Source organism: Elgaria multicarinata, chromosome 3 (genome assembly GCF_023053635.1).
Source record: "Elgaria multicarinata webbii isolate HBS135686 ecotype San Diego chromosome 3, rElgMul1.1.pri, whole genome shotgun sequence".
NCBI classification, from domain to species: Eukaryota; Metazoa; Chordata; class Lepidosauria; order Squamata; family Anguidae; genus Elgaria; species Elgaria multicarinata.
This window is the reverse complement of record NC_086173.1, coordinates 136,734,966-136,758,494: the sequence shown is the minus strand read 5'-3', so window position 1 is coordinate 136,758,494 and position 23,529 is coordinate 136,734,966. Positions and strand designations below refer to the sequence as shown.

Here is a 23,529-nt window from a genome sequence, read left to right as displayed (position 1 = left end):
ACAGATTCAAGATACTGCCTATGAGAATATTTAAGGACATAAGATATTACATCACTATATACTATCATCCTTCATCAGGGAGCCTTAAGTGTTATGGAACATACCTTGAATCATAGAAAGGATGCTTCAATGGTTATTTCCTCTTCCACTGCCAGAAATTATTCTAACAAAAACTAATTTTCTTTTAATCTAAACTTTTACTGGTAAACCAAGCAATATGTCATGGGTTCTTCCTTGACCCCAGAAATTGCCAAATTGTTTATGAGCAATTTATTTATTTTATTTGATGGATTTATACCCCATCCTTCAACAGGGAGGCTTTCAGAAACTTAAAATTAAGAAAAACAAATTAAAATAAAACTATTTACACGCCACAAAATAAAAGAGAAATAGAAAAGCAGCCAGAAGAAATAAACACACACACACAAACACAAATACACACCCCCAACATAAAAGCAATTTGGAGGGGATTAAAAAGCCAGGGAAAATACAAAGAAATTACATCAAGGTAGGCAGCAGGTGAGCCTTCTTGAGGACAGCATTCCATAGTTGGCTACCACGAAGTAGGCCCTTTCCCTCAGAGCCAGCCACCACACTAAGTTTTTGTGGGCACCCAAATAAGAGCTTCATGTATATTATACCTCTAATCCCTTTCAATCATTCCTCAAATATTCACCATATATTTTAATTTGGCATAATCAGGAGAAATTAGAGGAAATTTAGGAAAGGAAAGGAACGTCTCATGCAAGCACTTGAGTCATTGCTGACTCCTAGAGGGACGGCTGCTTTCAATGACGGTTTCTTGGCAGACTTTGTAGTGTGGTGGTTTGCCATTGCCTTCCCCAGTCAGTTGCCTTTCCCCCAGCTAGCTGGGTACTCATTTTACCGACCTCAGAAGGATGGAAGGCTGAGTCGACCTGAGCCGGCTGCCTGAGAAACAGCTTCCGCTGGGATCGAACTCAGGCCGGGGGTAGAGTTTTGGCTGCAGTAACTGGTGCTTGCCACTCTGCACCACGCGAGGCTCATTTAACAGAGGGATTATTTAACAGAAATTTAACAGATGGATTAAAAACAGAGATGAGAATATTCATTTTGAAGTAGCCAGATTCCCACTGCATTAACGGCCTGGATATTCAGGTTTTTAAAAAATGCTCAGGTAAGTAAATCATTATTGAAGAAAGCCACAGATTAGAACACTTGTTTAGACTGGCTAGCCTATTCCCTGACAGTGCAATCCTATGCATGTTTTCTTGGAAGCAAGTCCCATTGTGTTCAATGTGGCTTACTCCCAAGTATGCGTGCATAGGGATTGTAACCTGCACATATTGGAAACAATCTGCCCTGTGGACAGGTGTGCAGCTATCTTTGAGGCAGTTTCTTTTTAGCCTCCCTGCTGCCCACGTCGCCACCACCATCCTACCAGTCAACCAGCCAGCCAATCAAATGGAACAATTGGTTCTGAGGAGCACTCCACCCTTCTACCAGCTTGCAATTCATTTCTGAGTGCAATTTAATTGGTTGTTAGGAACCTAGGAAGTCACCTGGTGCCAGGTTAAGCTATTTGTCTATCTAGCCCAGTACTGTCTGCTCTGATTGGCAGCAGCACTCTAGGGTCTCAAGCCGAGGTCTTTGCAGTCACCTGCTATTCAATCCTTTTAATTGGAGGTGCAAGAGACTGAACCGGAGATCTACATGGAAAGCAAGTGCTTTGCCACTGAACTATGACTGGTCCCCATATTGCCTTTAAACCCCTAAAGTGGTTTAGGGGCAGGATATCCTTGTTGATTGTCTCCTCCTGTACAGTTTTACCCATCTGGAGAAGTACTGCTGGATGGAAATAGGGAAAGGGCCTTCTGTCTGCCAAGTACCCAGGTTCTGGAACTCATCCCCACAAGCGCCCCCTTGCTCCTTGCCATATTCTGACAGCAGTTAAAAGACCGTTTGTTTGTTTGGTTTGTTTAGGCACACACACATGGCTGGCCTTCCATGAGGTTTTACTAGTCTCCTTGCTATGATTTGATGTGCTCTGCTGTTTTTATTGAATTGCCATGATTTAGTGTGTCAACGCCATGCAACAAAAATGTTTGTCACCTTAAGAGGGGTCACAGTTGACCCCTCCCCCCCAAAAAAAAGTCTGGATGTGAACAAAGATTCTGATCTAGACCTGCATGACATCCTCTGCAATGACTCGAAAGATGTGGGTAAAGAACATACTGCTCCCACGACTACAGCATTTCGGTAAAATATTTTATTAGGGCTCACATTGAAGCCTTTTTTTGAGGCGGGGGGGGCAAACTATGACCCCAGTTCTACAAATCTGGTGACTGAAAGAATGACGTCAAAGAATATTTATTAGCCTGTAATATTTTTCATTCTTCTCCATAGTAGAATGTAAAGGTGAAAATGTTGAATTCAAGGAAAGTGATGAAGGTAGTTAGCATAAAAACAACAACCTGAGAATAACAACACAAAATAAAAAATGACTAGCTTGGCATAGCTGGTGCTGCAATTTCATTTTTAAACCCCCACCCCCACCCCAATTAATTGCAAATTTGACAGTGCATTGGTGAAAGCACTTTTTAAACTGGGTAGCTGAAAAGCAGACTACACTGAGGAACAGGAAGCTACTCTTATGGCACAAATAGATGAAAATCGGACTGGGTGTATGTCTGGATTGTGTCCTTTACATATCGGGGCCAGACTAATCTTCCTTTCCTCATGTGCAGGAAAAGGAAAAGACATTTTGACACCCCCACCTCCTGTTAATATCTAGCATCTTTCTAACGTGTCTTTGCAAAACAGCAGCCTACAATATTATTAATTTAGCTCATAGACTCATAACCAAACTGTCAAGCTATTATTGCTTGGGTCTCCCATAGGCAAGCCATGATGATTCATTCAACCACGTACTCAGCAGTTATTACACTTATGCCCCGGCATGCCTCCAAGTAGTTCAAAGGGGTTTATATGTGCTTCTTTCCCAGCCAGGCTGTACAGTTAGCTTCAACAACAGAACTTCATCGCCTTCTGGGACCAAGATCAATTAAGACATTGCTCTGCTGAATGGTCAAAAAGGACATCCAAGTGTATTTAAAAAGTCACTGGCACATAACACCCAAGAACAGAAAATGTGTACAAGAGAGAAACATAGAAAACTGCCCGCTGCTCGCTGACTGGCAGTGGCTCTTCAAAGTTTCATTCAGGAGTCCGTCCGTCCCCCCGCCCCAGCTCCATCTGTAGGTTCAGTCCCTGGCAACTTTGGCATGCAAACCAGGTGCTCTACCACTGAGCGAAGGCCTTTCTCCTTAGTCATTGGTCATTCAGTTAACATGCAGCTCGGCTGTTGTCTGGAGCTGCCCCTTTCCAGCATGTAACACCTCTGCTGAGGGAACTGCACTGGCTGCCTATTCGCTACCGGGCCAGGTTTAAGGTTCTTGTACTTGTGTACAAAGCCCTAAACAACTTGGGACCAGGATACCTGAGAGAGCGCCTTCTCCCCTACCAACCTGCCCGGTCACTGAAGTCATCCGAGGGCCTGCTCCTGGTGGTTCCACATAGACCCATCTTCCAATTGGGAGTCCACCAGGGAAAGAGCCTTCAGTGTGGTGGCCCCCCTCCTATGGAATTGCCTGCCTCTGGAGGTCAGGCAGGTGCCAGCTTTATATTCCTTTTGGCACCTCTTGAAAATGTCATTATTCTAGGAAGCCTTTCCTTAATGACCAGCCACAGTTCACTGTACATTTTGCTTCTTTTAAAATCTATTTTAACGTGTTTTATTCTGGTTTTATTTTATTTTACCTTGTACACCACTCTGAAATTTTCAATGGGGAGCGATATGTAAATATTGTAAATAAAATAAATAAATTTGACAAAAACCTGCACATGTGGAGCATTGACATGGGGGGGGGGGCAGGTCTTTTTCTGACTCATCCAAGACACATGCATACAAAGTTGAGGGGAGGCCCAGACATCTGGCAGAAAATCTTTGTGCCTCTCCTAAGGAGGTTTGTGCCATGCTTTTTGTTCAGCAGACTTTTAAAAAGCAGGATAAAACTGGACGGCTTGCACTGGCATTTCTTCCTTAATCTTACCACTACAGTCATGCATGAGCTTTGTATGGAAATCTTTATTTGATAATAAAAATAGCATTCACAGACTCTTTCCTTCTTAGTAGCTACATCATATACATTGTGTTTTGTCTCAAGGAAAGAATCTTATACTGGGTAAAGTCCACATCTACTTATACTAATGTCATGTACAAACCCGGTAAGTCAAATAAAGCTATGAACAATGTAGTATTTATATATGCATAGTGTTTTATAAAAAAGATTGGCCCACATACTGCTTTTCATCGACACAGAAAAGAGCATTATGACTATAGCACATTGCAAGAAATGATGACCGAAAAACACAGACTGCACACAAAAGTGCCTAAGAGTCAGACAGGCAGGCCCCCACTATGAGGAAAGATATGATATTCAAACCAACAAAAGTTTCAGAGTTACTTATATAGTGTCCTGTTTAAAACAGCTTTACATACCTGATTCAGTTTACATTAAAATATATCCCCATGAATCAATTTGTTCCATTTCCCCCCTCCCCAGAAATATAAACACTTAGCACATTCCTCACAGCTAATTTTTTGTCATAAAGTCTCTTTTATACAAGAAAAAAAGGCAACAGTTTTTTGTGTGGTTTTTTTTTTTGTTTTCAACAGGCTCTATTAATTACAATTTAAACTCTGTACACACAATGATTGGCCATCTTTTTTTTTCCTTTTTCTTTACAGTACCATGGCAACAACAGTGATAGACTTGTAATCCTTATTCTGTGCGCGTGTGTGTGTATGTGTGTGTGCATGGAAAAATGGTGAAACAGTATACATGTACGCACCAATGCACTGTAAAATAAAAAGCAGCAATTTTCAACTTTTAGTGGTCCAACAGTAATGGCAAACTTTTTGGCTCAGCTAGGCAGTAATCCATTAATATTTCATATCAGCACTACAGCAGACTTACCACACAAACTTGCCATTAAAAAAGATACAACTTAGAACCTTATGTTGGGGGTCCCCCCCACTGCATTCTTTACAGCCCGATGTACAGCATAAACCATACCTCGGTGTCAACAACCCCAAAACCAAGCTTTCCAGCCATCGCTTCGTTTGACAATCCTTGACACATCCCTTTTTCTTTGCAAATGCACTTTTTTGTTTTTGTTTTACGTAACGGTGAACTAGTAAGTGAAAAGGAAAAAAGAACAGAAAAACAAAAACAGAAGCATAGAGGGGACAGCTCCATTTTGGCAATAATAGTATTAAAACCTTTAGCCTAATCAGAAGGCATTAAAACCCAGTTTATGAAGGAAGCTTTTATTCCTCAAATGCATTTTCACCCAAGAACCAAAATTAATGGAAATTTCCCTTCAAAGCAGACGAATGATATTATTTGGACTTCAGTTTCATCTGCATAGTCATACAAGTTGAACAAGACCCAAAGTGTTGCTGCCTTTGTAAAACATTGTTAAGTGTCACAAAGATGAATAAACCTGATGGTCTACCCCATGCATGACACAATACATGATGGCTACCAGTCCTTGGTCACCTTGCTTCCTTTTAAAGGAGACCCCAAAGTACACACTGTTCATGGAACACACTATAAATTCCTTAACATCTTCTGCTCTGTGGATCTGTATAAATATTCTTCATCCCAATAGTTTCTTCAAATAGTTCTCTTAATTTTATTTGTAAAGAAAAAAAATCCTTCTTCCACGGTAGTTCTGAGTTTTACTGTTAAGCCCCCTCTTCCTCCAACCCATCCATTACAAAATCCTACATACATCACTGCAGTGAATCACGGTAAGAGCAAATAAGTGAGGCTGGTCATAAAGCCATCTACCATTGTTGGCTTGCCCTCCAAATAACTAAGAAAAGCAAAACAAAGCAACTAAAAAGTTACCAATGAAAGGATTTACGCTCATTATGGTTACTGGTTATGGAAGAACATAACTTTCATAATCCTTCAGGATGAACATTTGGCAAATGTTTCTTTTTCTTTTTTTGAATGAATACATTGGAAAATACTTTAATGTTGTCATACACCAGGCACAACACTTTGTACAAATTCTCATGATTAGATTTCATCTGCATTGCTGCTGTTGGAGGCATTTGATGTAAGGAACTAAAATAGATTTCAGGTTTGCTACCTTCCTTCTTGGGGAGCTCTGAATGCTGGAAAGGCTGCAATAGTATCTTGGGCCTGCAAAAGCCATTAGATACTGAGGTCAGTACTACACTCTTTATACGGTCGCCGTCTTTGCTCAGTTGGGTGCCTGTTATTTTTATTAGTGTCATATTTCAGAGCACGCTCTTCTTTCTCCCTAAAGCCAGCTCTATCGTTTCTATTCCTTTTCTCAGGAGACCTGTCTCTCTGCCGTTCGGGAGTCCTTTCCCTTCTCCTGTCAGTTGACTTGGCTCTCCTTTCAGGGGGTGAGCTCTCTCTCTTCCTATCTGGTGACCTCCTTTGATCCATCAGCCTTTCCAGCGACCGCCTCCTTCTGCTAGGTGAGCCGTCCCTCCTGCGAGTTGGTGACCTCTCTCTTCGTCTCTCCGGAGAAAAGTCTCTCCTCTTCTCGTGTCTTTCCCTTCTCTCCAAGGTATTGTCAGCACTCCTAGTACCTTCCCTCCTCTTTTCAGGAGATTTCCGTTTCTGTCCATTGATCACCACCATTCTCTCTGGTTGTCGCCTCCCTTCTGGTGACCTGTCTTTTTTTCTGCCTGTTATGCTATTGCTGTTTTTAGAAGTTCCATTCCATGTGTGGTGCTCATTGGATTGTCTGCCAAACTCTCTGCTGCCTTTTGGGTCCTTAAAATATATCCGCTTGTCTCCATGTTGTGATGATTTGTGAAGATCTGGTGGATAACTGGGCTCCAATGATGAGTGTTGACGTCTGTCAGATGGCATGTTTTTCACTTCCGATACATTTTGTGAACCTGTGGCTGGACAGTTCCTGTCACTGCTGGGGTCTGAAAAAAAGACAACAACAAAATGTTTGGTACCTTTGGCTTCATTTTGGAGTTTGACACCAGTCACTCATTCCTCAGACTTCATAGTGACAAAAACAAACAATTGTTAAACAATCAGTAGGAAGTTTTCGTTAATTCCAGTGTAGCCACAAAAGATGAAAGTTATACATTAGTACTGGTATTCGTCCTGACTCTGTCCTCAACAACAGGAGCAGGAGAGTTTTAAACTTTCCCAGGGTCAAATGAGAATACGTTGGGCTAATTTAAGTCATTTAGAATTAATACCTCCATATCCTCCTTTCCTTTTCATTGTTGCCATCTCCCAGCATAAAAGGTCCATTAAAAATGTTTTAAATTAAAAAAAAAACCCTGAAGAAGACAATTGTCCTTATGGGAAGAAGGCTTTTAACTTGTATTTCTAACTTTCTCTTTTGTTGTTAGTGTACAAAAATCTTTCTGAGTTATGTGCTTTGAATATACTATTTTCAGCGGTACAAACATCACAATGGTTTAGTTCGTACTCGGGCATATGACTTAAGCCCATTTTATCAGAGTGTGTTTAGGACAATTTTGGTTTTGCCACAATGATTCAACTTAAACACACACAATGAGAGGTGGAGGGTTGGGGAAGGGCATGATTTGATCTTATTAAAGCGATGGAAAGCTGTTTCAATGTGCAGCATGAACCTTTTAAAGTATTTAAATTTCTCCCTTTGTCACAGATATAAGATGATGTAAGCTGAAGAAGCAAAGAATCTGCGCTGGAGTGAATGTTAAAACTTTACAGATCATTTGTAATGGATGATTATGAGTTATTTATTACACAAATGGCAAAACGCTGCAGTTAGATTGCCTTGAGAGCTGTTGTGTGGTTGTCGTTGTTGTTGTTTAGAGAAAACACTGATGTCTTCTATAAGACAACGTAATGGATCTTAAATCAAATACTTAACTCAAGCCCAAAAGGTGTTTTCGGAAAATTAAAATGACAATGAGCCAAATGCGGTGGCGCCCAAGACTCTTCTCCCTTCCCCACCTCATCCCCTGCCCCGAATGTTAATCATCTTCTCAAATGCAAACTCTTTTCTTGACAAACTAGGTTAGTTTTTGGTTTTGTGCAGGCCTTTTTATTTCGATGCTTTCTAGGTGGAAACCATGTACGAGTTTCATCATATCAAAAATGGAGGACCACATATTGTTCTTCGAACGATGCCAAGTTATTTTGGCACCTCGTGGTCTGTCGCAAGAGACCATGATGTGCCATGTACTTACAACTGAAGGAACTGCAGGGTGCTCAGAATGAATTGCCGTATATACAGAAGTATAGCAAAGCGGAAAGCAATGTGGGAGAATTAGGCCACAGCACAGAAACACCTAGTATTGATTTTAGCTACAAACCGTAGTTTGATTATGGCCCATAAGGTAGAAGCAAGACTCCCCGAGCTTGTCATTTCTCATACATGCAGCGATATTAGGAGGTATCATCGCTGAGGAAGGAAGAGCCCGGCACCAAGAAAAGTAGAAGAAAGAGAAAAAGAAAAGTAGAATGTTTAGATTCCCTATAACAAAGAGGAAAGAAAAAAAAATCTTCATTTTTTAAATCTTAGAATAAAGAAAAGTTTATTTTTTTTTCCAGTCAGGATTGTCTAGGCATCACCCAAATAGAAGGCTGAAGAGACAGCAGTTGTTAAAGCGACATATTGTAATTAAACATTTTTAAAAGGTGATTAGGTAACCCAGACAACTAAAGCATCCATTCTGAGAAAGAGGAAGAGAGAGGAAGAGAAGAAAGAGACATAACTGGAACAGTGAGACAGAATGTTAGAAGAAAAACAGTTAACAATCAACAATGACAAAAAGAAGCCCACTAAAGACCACAACGTTAAAAATAAGTACAAAACTCATTACAAAAATATACAGCCTCGTTAGAGAAGCACGTTCCAATCAAGTCAGAAAAATATTGGAACCTAACATTATTTTTGTTAGTGATTGCAGTGAACAGTACTGAAGAAGCTAAGCCCCTAAATGTTATAAGAGTATGGTAGCACCAGTGCAGCCCCTTGCTTGAAAATGGATTTTGTTACGTGATTACAAAGTTACTTGCAGCCAAAACGTAAAACAAACGAACAAACAAACGAAGCTGCCCCACCCCATGCCCTGGTGTCAGTTTTTTATCCTCAGTGCAACAGACATTCTTGAAGATGTGAAGCACTTTTTGTTTTTGACAGGATATATTTACGATGTTTAGCATATAATACAATACTTTACAGGCAAAAGAGCATAGGAAAAGACAGAGTCGAAAGAACATTACACAACTTTAGTCCTGCTGAACGATGGCCAACTGAGTGGTTTGTACAACAGAAGTGCAAACACAGGAGTTTTGATTCATGAAATAGTATAAATGGATATAAATTTATAGAGTGAGAATTGGCCAGACTATGTACACAAAGTGTAACTTTGTGAGCAACTGACTGTGAAGTCTTGAGCATGTTACGAATGAAAATAGACAACTCCGTGTGTGATATAGTCACACATAAAAATAAATAAATAATAGTTCTTGGAATCATAGGCATAACAAGGGTAGGGTGTTTCTGGAGATGTCCCCACCTACCCAGTTTGGGCTCAAGCACTCCAATCCAAAAACGGTGCCCCAAAGCTGTGCTTTAGAGTTTCTTCTCACATGGCTTGAGAAAACACTTTCCCATAGCACTTGCTATACTGTTCCTTCCTTTGTAAACTTCAAAGAAACCCTTGGCTGCCTCGGATAGATTTCTAGCAAGAACCCATTATTCTGTTGGCTTTAGGTATAGTCTCACAAGTTTTTTCTTAATTAACTAATTTTGACTTTTCCAAGTGATACCGACTGGGTTTGTATGACACGATAACCAATAGTGGGTTGGTTTATTGTGTTTTCTGTTGGGACTTTTCACATCACAGTTGGTTATTCAGTTGAAATAACCAACGCAAATAACCAATGCTGTGCAGTGTTGACTATTTGAATAACTGTTGGTTATTGTGTTGTGTGTCGGGCACCATCGCCTATTTCATCGCACACAGTTGGTTATTTTCATCAACTACAGAGTCCCCTGGCAAGAGTGATCAAAGCAGCAGCTGCTGCTCTAGTTCAGCCAGCAGAAATCGCAATGGCTGATGGGATACCAGCAGGAGGACTGAAGGGTGGGAGAGGGTGAGGGATGTGTCAATCAAACATACTGTTGACTAATAGTCAACTCAACACTGGCCTTAATCCACACCAAGGTTGATTATAATAATGTTGTGTGGAGTACCCCCTTGATAATCAACCGTGGAGTTGACTATTAACCCACCAATCACTATTGTGTTGTCCGAATGCAGCTTTTGTGTCTTGAACTAGCCTTACAATTAAAGCAGTTTAATATGGGTCTAGAGTTCACCTAATTCAGGCCAAGGTGAATTGACACCATGTATTGAACCATTCATAAGTCCAGTTCAATGTGGTTCCAATCGACTGGCGGGTGGAGTGTCAGGAAAGTTTTTCATGATTTTTTCCATATGCAAAAATACTTTGTGAGAATATACCCATAAAGTGGGAAACACACCCTCTGCCCACAGCTGTGTGGTATCAAACCATTTCTCCTCCATTCTGTTTGAGGAGAACAAAAGTAGAAAAGGAGATTGGTTGGGACCTTTGTTATGTCCCATAACTGGGATAAAAAGAATATAATTTATTGATATATATTATTATCCCAAATATGGGGAAGCATAAAGGACATCTGTTCATTTATGTGCTTATAACTCATAACTGGTTGGAAACCAATTACATTTGGGAAAAGCCCTACATCTAGGGCATACATCTGAATAATTATCTCAAATAAATAAGACATAATAATCTTATATACAATACTAAGCCACCCAAAACCTCTACCTTGGGAACTCAAATACACTGGTGGACAAGAGGATTATTTTTTAAAATGCAAAAACAAAAATGCTGACCTTATTTTTCTTAGCAAGAAAGTGAAATGTGATCTCCTCTGTCACGACAAACACTGAGAATGGCAATTTGAATTGTTCATAGCTTACACAGTCGTGAACGAACAAACAGTCTAAAGGATAAGGGAGGTGACAGGAGAGGGGTCCAAGTGTATATATTTTTGTATTGCATACTTTTAAAAAATAAATTTATAAATATTTACATAAATATAAGGGGACAGTAAAAGCCCAGACACCATCTTGGAATTCATGCCTACAGTTACAGACAAAAGCCAAGGACAAAAGCCCAACAAAGGCTACAGTTTCAGAAGGATAATACAGGATTCCCATTTCTGCATTGATCAGAAGACGAGAGAACAATTCATCCGCTGAGAAACAGTTTGGCACAGTTCAATTAACATTCCTTGTTTGGTCGGACAGGATAGTAGGGTTTTTGTTTTGTCTCTATGTTTTTGCCCCCTCTGATCACCAAAAACACTGCTTTGAAGATGATCTCGCCTGTACACTGTGCCCCCACAAAAGTCCATAGTAGCAAGCAAAGGATGAACATGTGTAGAGAAAATTCAGCACAAGCGAGGCAATAAACCATTTGTTGCCAAGGTTGGTAAGACACTGGTGAAAAAAGAGAAAGAGAGGGGGGGAAAAGGATCCCCGCTTCAGATCTTGAGACATATCATTCATGGTGTGATGCCAGGAGGAAGAAAAGGAATGTTTTCATAGTTTGACCCACCATATTCTGGTACAGAGCCATCTCCACGTTTGAGAAACAGGCGAACTTTGCGGCCACCATTTTTAATTAGTTCAATGGCTCGAGCATGCTTCATGTTCTTTGTAGTTTCTCCATTGATCTCCAGGATTTCATCACCAATCTGCCATAAAAAAAATTCCATGATTAATGTGGCATTGTTGGGAAGAAAGCAGTATGGAACAGGGTGGGAACTGACTGGGTTTAGTGAGAACTTAGGACTGAACTTTGGTCCCAGTGCCATATATTGAAGCCATGCTTTCAATGACACATGTACAGAAATATGGATGCCAGAGAAGAGGTGGTTCAAGTGTTCAGGCAGGTATGTTACAGATCCAACCACCTCAAAATGTGCCTGGGGGAAAGGTTCCCATGTCAAAAGCTCTCTTGTGGGGATCCCAGGAACGATTTTACAAAAGAGTATTCCACGCGCAGATGCCTATCTCAAACTCACGGGAGCTAATAACTAATATTTATCATTTCCTGCTTGTTTCTGCATGAAAGTCCTCCCTCCTTTTTTCTTCTTCTTTGTTTCTTGGTTCAATGTGAGTCCACAACCTAGGGACAGGGTTGTGTGGCCAACTCATTCCACTGGAGATGGGTTTTTGAGACCTCTCTTGAGAAGTGAAGCTCCCCAGCAAATCACATGATACACTGTTCTCAAAACACAGAAGAATTTCGTGAGTGGCTTCTGCTGCAATGAGAAGAGCTGCATTCATGGGGGTGAGGGAATGAGGTAACCCAGATGAGCAATTGAGTGTATTTAAAGGGCTCTCTACTTCCTGGCCCTGAGCTTTTCATGCCATTCTTTTCACTGTATATACTATTTATTTATAACACCAATATACCATTTAAATATAGTAAAATCTCTACACGGTTTACATTAAAATATATAAAAATGTTAAATAAAAACAGTTAAAAATATTACATCATCACGGAAAGCCTGAATAGATGCATTTTCAAGAGGTGTTTAAATAATTTATTATTATTATTATTATTATTATTATTATTATTATTATTATGTTGTTGTTGTTGTTGTTGTTGTTGTTGTTGTTGTTTAGGATGTTTTAACAATATATACTATGTTTTTAATCAGTATTTTATATATTTTATACTTACTGTTGTTCCCCGCCTCGATCAAAATGGAGAGGCGGGTAAGAAATAAATTTATTATTATTATTATTATTATTATTATTATTATTATTATTAGCCACATTTCTGCTTCTTAAATCACACATGGGAGAGTGCTCAAAGAGTGAGTGCCACCACTGAGAAGGCCCACTTACATACCACTACCTGGTGACATTTCACAGGCCACGGAACAACCTGTAAGGCCTCCTTAGAAGATCTGATGGGTCGACTGGGTATATATAAGGAAGACGGTCACTTAGTGCTATTCAAACCTATCAAGTGACTTGCTGATAGTTTTGTAGAGAATTTTATACAGGAAGATCCAGGCCTTAGCTAGACCTAAGATTTATCCTGGGATCGTCCTGGGGTCATCCCTGTTCATGTAAGTGACACACAGGATAACCCAGGAGCAGGCAGAGACGACCCTGGGATAAACCTTAGGTTTAGCTAAGGCCTCAGTCTCTTGAGCTCACCCCTTAACCTGAAGATCATCCTTACTCTCCTCAAACAAAAGCCAAAGAAAAAGCAGGAATTTAACAGTAGATACCAGTCTTCAACATACTTTGCCGAGAGCTTGTGAAAAAGGCAGATAATGTAAAATGATTTCTGTTTGCAAACATACCCTCATTTTTCCACATCTCTCAGCAGGACCGTCCTCTGCTAACCGCAGCACATAGAGATCCATGTTATATTCTCGGCCGCCTCGCAGACTAAAGCCAAATCCCTTGGCTCCTCTTTCAAGCTCAACTGTATAAAAATCCTGGTCCGGCTAGAGGGAAGTAATAAGAACAAATTTGCAACCAGCTTCTCTTAATCATCAAAAGATGTTATTATTATTATTATGACTCCGATGACGAAGATGATGATGAGTTTAACTAAAATGAACAAAACATTTAATCAGGCTTGTTTTCAAATCTCTGTCTGCTCTTAAAGTCCTAAATTAACTTCTGAAATGTAAGAGCAAGTGATCTCGGCCTTTAAAAATAATAATCTCATTGTATAAATTGCACTGAAGTTGATGTTAATCACCAAGAAGTCTTCTATATGATCATCTACAGACTTACCAATAATACGGTGTGTGGGTATTTTTTTCTAATTATTCTTGTTTTATACAATGACAAATAGTGCCTTACAATATCACAGAAAATAGCTGTTTGTTTATTTATTTATTTATTTATTTGTTACATTTATATATCGCCCCATAGCCGAAGCTCTCTGGGCGGTTTACAAAAGTTAAAAACAGTAAACATTAAAAGTATACAAAATTTTAAACATAAGAACAACGGTATAAAAACAACAGTATCCATTTAAAAACAACAGTTCTGAGGGTCCTTAAAAAACAAACTTAGCGTTGTTAAATGGTGTTAAATGCCTGGCAGAAGAGGAAAGTCTTGACCTGGTGCCTAAAAGATAACAGTGTTGGCGAGCCTCATCAGGGAGATCATTCCACAGTCGGGGGGCCACCACCGAAAAGGCCCTCTCCCTTGTTGCTTTAATCGTTCCTTTATTGTGGACTAGGATTCAACCGCCCAGAAAGCTTGTGAACCACCCAGAGAGCTTCAGCTATGGGGCAGTATACAAATGCAATAAATAATAATAATAGCTAGTTTTTGTGACAATTACATGTAGGAAGAGGTGACTGATACATGTGGCACTAACAGTCAATATAACCAGCAAAAAGCCACTTGCAGCATGGATAAATGGAGAGCTGCTCCTTGTATCCTTACCGCACCACATTTTTACCTTCTAAGGGTGCAATCCTATGGGATTGCAGCCCATTAGAGGGAATTCTCCAAGCTCAGATACTTCTGAAAATTTTATGCCCCATCAGGCTGCCATGGTTCTTTCCGTGGTGTATGTGTGGGGGTTGGGAGAGAGATCGGTTCTCAGACTCCCCTTCCTGAGGTCATGGGGGGGTGGGGGTCTACAGCCTTGGAAGGGGAACAATGAAAAATCCAGTTCTCTCTGGGCCACTCTTCCAGGGACAATTGAACTGTGCTCTAAATATACAGTTTGGAACACAATTCATTGCCATGGCGAAGGTATTCTTTGCCCATAAAATTTTATTTTGAAATAAAGGTAAAAAGTAAAGGTAACCCAAAGAAGAAGAGTATACATAACAATATAACGAAATCACTAAAGAAACAAAGAAATTAACTAAGTATCATTCTTAGCCCATCACTGATATGGTTATGGACATTTACAGTAAAATAGTCTAAGTAGGAGTCCACTTCCTAATGAAAAAAATGAAAATACAAGTTATAAACCATATATGTGGAGTGTGTGCAAGTGTGTGTTATTAAAGCACCATAATTAATATTATTATAACATCTTAGCTGCCTTTGTTTTTCAACCTCACGCAGCTGTCTACACTGATCAGTGACCTCCATTTCTCAGACAAAGTAGGGGGAGGAAAGAAGCCTCCACAATGCAAATTTATTGCAGGAATGCAAATTGCCACCAGTTAGCTAATATGGTGGCAACATAAATGAAGGAAATGTAGACATGATGTCTTACCTGTGAGGTTGTGGGTGGCTTGAAATCAAACTGTGACTCCTGCTTTGGTTTTGCGTTGTTTCTGTTCAAATTAAGAAGGGATTGGGGTGAGAGAAGAAAGAGAAAGATCATTTTAATAGGAATGAAGATGTATGGGAAATACTGGAGAGACAGCAGATCAACGGATCATTAGGCTGACCTGGTCTCCTGCGGCATTTGTTGAGGAGTATGTGTGGTTGTAATTGTAGCAATTTTTTCTGCATTGGTCAATAAAGTTGCGTTGGAGGATTCTGCAAAATAAAATGATGCTCTTTGTGAGGCAGACTATTCCTGTGATAATGATACACACACACATTCCCCTTGGCCAAAGTAACCCATTCGAAAGTATCAAATACATTTTTAAACACCACACAATACATGAGGGATTTGTACTGGCTCACATTTCAGAAATCCAATAACAGAAAGCGGATTATATAAGTAGTTAACCATTAAGTATTTATTTAACAACACACTGGTGAAGATTGCCTTACAAAGCTTTACTATGTGGGAAAGGTGTAAGAAAAAGCAATACATCTGAAAAGAATAGTGGCATTTCTCTGCCTCCCACAGCAGCTGTAAACAGACAATTGCATGGAACAACAATTCTACTACCAAGGGCTATATGTCTGCCTTTTTGTTACTTAAATTCCACTCTACTGTTTGGGTCTTCTTTGTTCCTTGTCCCTAGTACCTTTATAATTCAATTTGCCTCACAAGGTACAGCGGTGTGGCCCACACCAATTTTCATTATTCTTTTAAAAAGAAATTATAGACCTCATGGTTGCAGAGGAAAAATGTTGCCAACCTGGCAGATCAAAAGACGTTGCATTTTCACTATTGTACTTAGACTCAAGATTTTTAAAAGGAGCCATGAGCAATATCAGAATGCTTAGTAGTTACTGACTTGACAATACAGCTGCTGAAAGGGACTTGTAACACTTCATAATATTCAGAAATTAGTTTCCAAAAAATAAAAAGTAGATCCGAACTTGGCAAATTATCTCTAATTTCAATATTTACTTCAGAAATAACACACACAGAGCCTGATTTTTTGGAAAAAAAATGCTCATCTTGCTGAACACACACATTGTTTCAATACTGCCTAGAACCCTTTTGTCCTGCAAGCTGTTATTGCTTCTTAGTATCTTTTTTCTTCTTTTCTTCTTTTTTTACTTTGCCTTCACTATTTTTTGTCTTATTTGCCCACACTGTCATTTAATCCAATTTACAGTTATCCTTGACATCATCATGTCACCGATGTAGTATTGTGATGTCTCTGATACAATCACATCGGTCACTGCAGCCAATCTAATTAAGGGCAATGAGCATTGAGGGTAAACAAGGAGAAAATATAGAACCTCACCCATTCTAAAGTGCACATAAGTCTAAATTTTCAGTCCTATTTATCAATTCATGACCGCAACATCACTTGCATATATGAACAGATTTATCCGAAATGCAATACAACAGACAGCACCTTAAACAAAATGCTTTTCAGTGGGTTAGTTTGCACACCATGGCAACTCATGGGTTAAACAATCCCATGGGCTGAACAGGAGAGAGCAGGGACACGCTGCATCCTGTCATCTGAACCGGAGCCCAGGTGTTTAACTAACAACAAACCATGGTTAACTGAACCAGGTTATTGAGTTCAGTCATGGATTCAGCTGCCAGTCATTAACTGGCATAGTAACGGAGCATAAAGAAATAAAGTGAATTATATGCTTGTATCAAGCTAGTCCTCAAACTCACTGCATTTTTAACACTGCAAGAACTGACTGTTTTGGTAAGAATTCTCTATGAGAATTCTCAATGAATTCTCAAACCTATTGTGTTCACACCAGAGATGTTAATGCAAATACATGATTCCAATATAGAACCAGGCACAGGTCTCTTAGGGGAAAGTGTTAGTCACGGGAAAGTAGCGAAACACAATCATTTCCAAGTTATTCATGGCACTTGCCTACTATTCAGTCTCACATTGGAAGCTGTGCAGATGGCATCGAAAGAAAGCTCCAAAATAAATAAATAAATAAATAAATAAATACCCCAAGGCCTGTCCAACCTGTCCCACCCTGGAAAATCTGAGTTATTGATGTTAATTACAGAAAAAATATGCACAAAAATACGCATGACTTGGATCCCAGGATAAGTTAAGGAAGTTCACAGAAGGAAAGTTCTCCAATCTCTCCTTCTTACAGCTGCCACCTGAATCCTCTGGAAAGTCTGGGGGTGTACTCCTAAACAATGTGGGTGGGTTGCAGGGGGCTGCTGTGGTAGGGGAAAACCGCCTGACACTCAGCAGACATCCACCCAATTTGGTGGCAATTCTCCCCCTCCAGCAGCCCCATGCATGCATAGGATTGCAGGCCTAGCTACCACCTGTAAAACGTGACCATCTATGATCTAGTTAGCAGAGTTGTCAGGAACAGGATAAGGATTTTTAAAGCATTTCACACAATAAAATGTTGTGGAAACAATGACAACAGTGATAATAATAATTTAATTTATAATGTTATAAGTGGAGTGCAAACTGACAAGCCAATATATTTCCAAATGAAATCAATATTACAATAATGCTACCAAGTCTCCCAAACAAAACAGAGGGCATCACTGTTCACTTCTCTACTGATGGAACATATTGATTGACCTATAAAGTGCTAAACAGCTTTGTTCCTTATGTTGTGTTGCACTCTTTAAGTTCAACCAAGGTCCACTATCGCTATTCACACATCAAAATGAGCAGCAACACACACACAAAGTTGCTCAAAGGGGCTGAAATACAGCTATGGTCCTCCTCTGAGTGCCTACTCCGAGGGAAGCTCGGAGGATGGCAACAAGGGAGAGGAACTGCCTTTTCGGTGGTGGCCCCCCGACTGTGGAATGATCTCCCTGATGAGGCTCGCCTGGCACCAACACTGTTATCTTTCATGCGCCAGGTCAAGACTTTTCTCTTCTCCCAGGCATTTAACAGCATTTAACAACAAAGGATTTAACATCCTTTGTTTTTAACGGACCCCCGAACTGTTGTTTTAAAATGGATACTGTTGTTTTTATACTGTTGTTTTCATGTTTTTGATGGTTTTAATTTTTGCATACTTTTTTACTGTTTACTGTTTTTAACTTTTGTAAACCTCCCAGAGAGCTTCAGCTATGGAGCGGTATATAAATGAAATAAATAAATAAATAAATAATTCTTTAAGGGTTCATCTACACCAAGCAGGATATTCCACTATGAACGTGGTACAGAAAAGGCAGGAGCTACACTACTGCTTAACAGCAGTATTGAAGTGCACTGACAACTGTTGGGGCCCATGACGCATACCATATACCACTTTCATACTGCTTTCATAGTGTTCTATCCTGCTTGGTGTAGATGTGTCAACGGGCCCCAACAGTTGTCAGTGCACTTCAATACCGCTATAAAGCAGTAGTGTCCAGAAGACCAACCTGCCCGGTCAAAGAAACCATGTCTTAGCATGGAAGGTCTAATGCAGAGTGGGGGAAAGGAGCACATGGATTGAATGTCTCTCCCTCACCCCCACTTAAGAAAACTCTGCTGGATCAGACGAAGAATCTATCTAGCGCAGTATCCTGTTTCCCACAGTGGTCAACCAGATGCCAACTGGAGACCCAAAGGGAGGACATGGAAACAATAGCCCTCTCCCCTTGATGCATAATGCCTCTGATACCTAAAGTCACTTTGTTTCTTTAAGACAGCCTTCCCCAACCTGGAGCCCACTGGATATTGTTTCCTTCAGCTTCCATCAGCCTCAGGCAGCACGGCCAGGAATGCTGGGGATTGAAGTCAAAAACATCCAGAGGGCACCAGGTTACATAAAGAAGCCATTCTGTTCCTAAAGTTATTTTATATATAACTTAGTTTGCTCATAAAATTATAATTTTATTTTAAAACTTTTAAAAGTAAACTCAGTTAATAAATTTGTAATTATAGTCTGAATACATTAGAACTCCATGAAATGACTGCTGAGGCATCAGAAACACAGGACTCTATAGAACAAAACCCAAACTGTCAAGAACACACATTTACTGTCAAGAATGCACAATTGTGACTCTACTCACACATTAAGACACTAAGCACAAATGTCTTTATGTAAAATATACTTTATATCAATAATTTTAATAAGGAATGAAAGAAATAACTGCGCTGGGAATCTTAGAGTGGATTAATTATTTCCAATGGTTTCATTATTCCCAAACATCTTGCATAGCTAACCTTTCTATAAAGCCTTCTTATTAGTTTTTAAGAATTATTTTAGAGAGACTAAAGGCTGGGTAAAAATATATAAATACTTTGTCTTAAATTCTAAAAAAATAATAATCACAATCCAAAGTTGTTCAATTTCTCAGGAAAAAATGAAAACAGTCCTTGGAAAAAAGCAGAAAAACCTGACCCTGACCCCCCCCCCTCACTAAGGATAAAGTTTAACTCAAAGAGAATATATTCTTTTAGCCTCTTTTAGCCATTGTAGCAAACATGCATCTTTGCCACAATGCAGTTCCTATTGGCAAGACTCCAGATCAGTAACATTGACTATTTTGTTAACTTCTAGGAAAATGGTGTATTTGCTAAAAAGTCTCAGGAAGACTAGAAAACTGCTGAATTATTCAAAGTACTGGACCTACATTGTAAATACCTCTGTATCATGTTGCTGTATTTTCTGCAATGTTTTCTTAATTTCTGGCACGCTGTAACCATATCCTTGAAAAAATAGGTTATTTCCCCCCTGATTTCTCCAGTTCTAAGCCCCCAGCTACCAAACCTATGATTAATCAAGGGATGTTGAAATTGAAAGGATATCAATTGGACAGCTGCCTGAAGTTCTCGCCTAAAGATTGCTGGAAAGGTGTATGCTTTCTAAATTGCCCTTTGCAGCAACATGGATGAAAGGGCCCACTCCTGCAGAGGCTGGGTGACTTTATACATGACAGGGTAAATCCTGCTCATGGCCACTCTTCATGGAAGAAGTTGAATGTAACATTAAATCAAACGAGGAACTTCCAGACTGAGGTGTTTTTTTTAAACACACACACACAACCTGCCCCACTTTTTGCTGGCAGAAGACAAGCTTTTTTATTTCTAGTGAGATAAAAGATGCAATGAAAATAGACGAGCAGTGTTGCGGTCAGGGCCAAGGGACGGCCCCCATAACACCCTGAAGGTGGCAGCTGCACTCCCATGGCCCACCATTTTAAAGGAACTTTCCCTCACTTTTGAGTGGCAGCTCTCTGAACTAATCAGATGATGCCTTTGGGGAGAAATGGCCACTGAGGGCACAGGAGTGCCATTACTGGTGATTTGCCTCCAATAGCAGCACCAGATTGGTTCAGATTGCTGCTGCCTGGAAGTTATGCAAGGGGATAAAAAGGTTAATTTGAAACGGCATACTGTGGGGCTGCAATGTTACCCAGTTAGCTGCTGCATCTCTGCCTTTTGTCAGTGGTGGGATAGGAGAAAGAAGACGTTGCCCCCCCTTAAAATAGGGGGCAGTTGGCAGGGTGGTGGTGATGGGGGGGGCAGGAAGCAAGCTGCCCAGGACTCCCTCAGACAAGTAGATAATATGCTGAATGACATCAAGAACACAATTTGGAACTTCTGAGTGTAATATGAACACTAGGTCACAGATCAGCCCTAAGTCTTTTCACTAAAAAGGCTTCAATTTCTACTGTGTTAAATTGATGGTGGGAGGCAGAATCCATCAGGGCACATTCAGTATAACCCAGGATACAGAATTGGGACAGAATTTAAATGATGTTGCAGCTCAAGAGGAGTCCTTGTAATAAATTATGAGCATGGCACCTTTAGAGACTTCTATGCTGTAACTGGTTTACAGAAAGGGAGTGGATGTGTTCTGAATTGAGAGAATGTAGTCTCAGAGTTGCCAAAAAGGTACAATCCAGGGGGCATTTTCCCTCCCCACAACCATTTACCAAACAGCAAGTATAAAACTGCAAGGTTTGTGAAATCACCTTATTTCTAAATTGACTTATATATATAGTCTAGCATCCAACTGATATGAGTTTTGTATTTTATCAAGATCCATGTTATCTGTCAAGATAACTGAAATATTTATTATGCAATCATTTGGTTGTGTAAAGTGGAGCTCAGGCCTCCTAAAGCCTTCCCGTTTGCAACGTACATGTTTGATTAAGCATCACTAGGGTGGGCACTTATATACCACCTAAAAAGAGGACAAAGGGCAGCGAACTGCATAAAAGTGGGGGCATAGCTCAGTGTGGTAGAGCACCTGCTTTGTGTGCAGAAAGTCCCAGGTTTGATTCCCAGTTTCTCCAGGTAGGGCGAGGAAAGAATCCTCCAGAGCCAGTGACAACAATACTGGGCGAGATGGACCAATGGTCTGACTCATAATAAAACAGTTTCCTATGTTCCTATAACATTTGTATAAGTGAATTTATAGGTGTAGATGCAAATTTAGAAATAATTATTACAATTTACATAGAAATACAGTACATCAGGGGCCTGTGACTGTAATTTTCAATGCTAAAAAGTGATCCATTAAGACTAACAAATCCTAGACCCATGCTAGAAACCCAATCCATAATGAGTCCTCTACACTTATTTTAGAGCAATGGGGGGGGGGAATGTTGTAGCAGGTTGGCACATCTGCAAAGTAATGTGCAGTTTGGGTCCAAGTGCATGTCTTTTGCACCAGGTTCTGGTTGGTGGTTACATTCCATTTAGACCAGTGGTTCTCAACCTGTGGGTCGGGACCCCTTTGGGGGTCGAATGACCCTTTCACAGGGGTCGCCTAAGACCATCGGAAAACACATATTTCCGATGGTCTTAGGAAACTGTATTGACTGAACTATGTCAGGTATCATCTTTTGTATTATTAAAGCTATTATGCATTATTTTTATTAGCAAACCATCCCATGACAATGGATCGTGTAGAGAAGAACGAAAAAAATTTTATGGTTGGGGGTCACTACAACATGAGGAACTGTATTAAAGGGTCGCGGCATTAGGAAGGTTGAGAACCACTGATTTAGACAATTACAATGCCCTAGCTACGTTGTGCTACCCTCAAAGGGTGTCCAGAAGGTTCAATTGGGGCAATAAGTGGAAGCTAGGCTGCTAAGTGGTGCTCAGTATCGAGACCATATTAGACCTCTCTTGAAAGACCTGCACTTTCTGGGCACAATTCAAAGAGTTGGTTTTATCTTTTAAACCCCCCAAACAGCTTAGGACCTGGCTATCTAAGGGACTGCCTTCCTCACTATGAACCTGCCCAAGTACTAAGATCTGTAGGAGAGGCAGAGTCCTGTTTGCTGGGCACTCGTGAAAGGGCTTTCTCCTGTGTTAACCCCAAACTATGGAATGTGCTCCCTCAAGAACTACGATTGGCCCCCAGTCTTTTAACCTTTCAAAAGGTTGTAAAGACACATCTTTTCAATTTAGCCTTTTAAAATTGATAGATTTTTAAAATGTTTTTATATTTATTGTTTTAAATTACTGTATACCACCTGGATGGCTTTTTAGCAGATAAGGAAGTATATCAAGGTTAATAAATAAATAAAATAAATCTCAGAACACTAGCACAAATAAGAAGTACATTCTGCAAAGCTGAAGTCTACCTATCGCTGCTCTAATATGCAAAATGCATTATGTTTGATAGGGCTGTGAGATTATGGAAGAAGAGAGTGACTTCCAAAATAAAAACACAAGTAGCATGCCAATATTTATTGTATTGACTTATTTTATTTAACACATTTAAAGCTCACCTTTCCCCCAAAAGAGCTTGAAGTGGCTAGCAACAAAAATAAAACCATAATTTAACAGTTTAAAATGTATTGTTTAAACATCACCTGCAATCGAAGACTAAAAAAAGGTATCTCCGATCTGGTGAATGGATTCACTGAACAGAAATACTATCCTGCTATCTCATCCGCTTATAACCTTTCTGCCCTGCATTCAGTTTTTGGACAACAAATCCTTAATCTGGGAAATACTTCTGAAGCTAAAAGATGAGCATAACTAAAGAAAAGCCTTTTAAAGTCTCCCTTGATCTGAACAGAAAAAAAACAAAGCTTCTTTTCAACAGGCTTAAAATATGGCAATGTGCTTATTATCCCTTTTGCTTCCTAA

The 23,529-nt window shown here is 39.9% G+C and overlaps 1 protein-coding gene across 9 annotated transcripts in view; it reads right to left on the bottom strand.

Annotated features, from left to right (window-relative positions):
- Nucleotides 1–4,122: 4,122 nt before the first annotated feature.
- MAGI1 (membrane associated guanylate kinase, WW and PDZ domain containing 1) overlaps nucleotides 4,123–23,529 on the bottom strand; it is a 527,537-nt gene continuing 508,130 nt past the window's right edge. For all 9 annotated transcript variants that reach the window (XM_063122040.1, XM_063122041.1, XM_063122042.1 and 6 more), the window contains 5 exons: nucleotides 15,562–15,652; nucleotides 15,384–15,444; nucleotides 13,489–13,635; nucleotides 11,721–11,859; nucleotides 4,123–7,024 (listed from right to left, as the gene is read on the bottom strand). In XM_063122040.1, coding sequence (XP_062978110.1) covers nucleotides 6,270–7,024; nucleotides 11,721–11,859; nucleotides 13,489–13,635; nucleotides 15,384–15,444; nucleotides 15,562–15,652 — 1,193 coding nt within the window. In that variant the 3' untranslated portion in view covers nucleotides 4,123–6,269. The remainder of the gene's footprint in view (nucleotides 7,025–11,720; nucleotides 11,860–13,488; nucleotides 13,636–15,383; nucleotides 15,445–15,561; nucleotides 15,653–23,529) is intronic.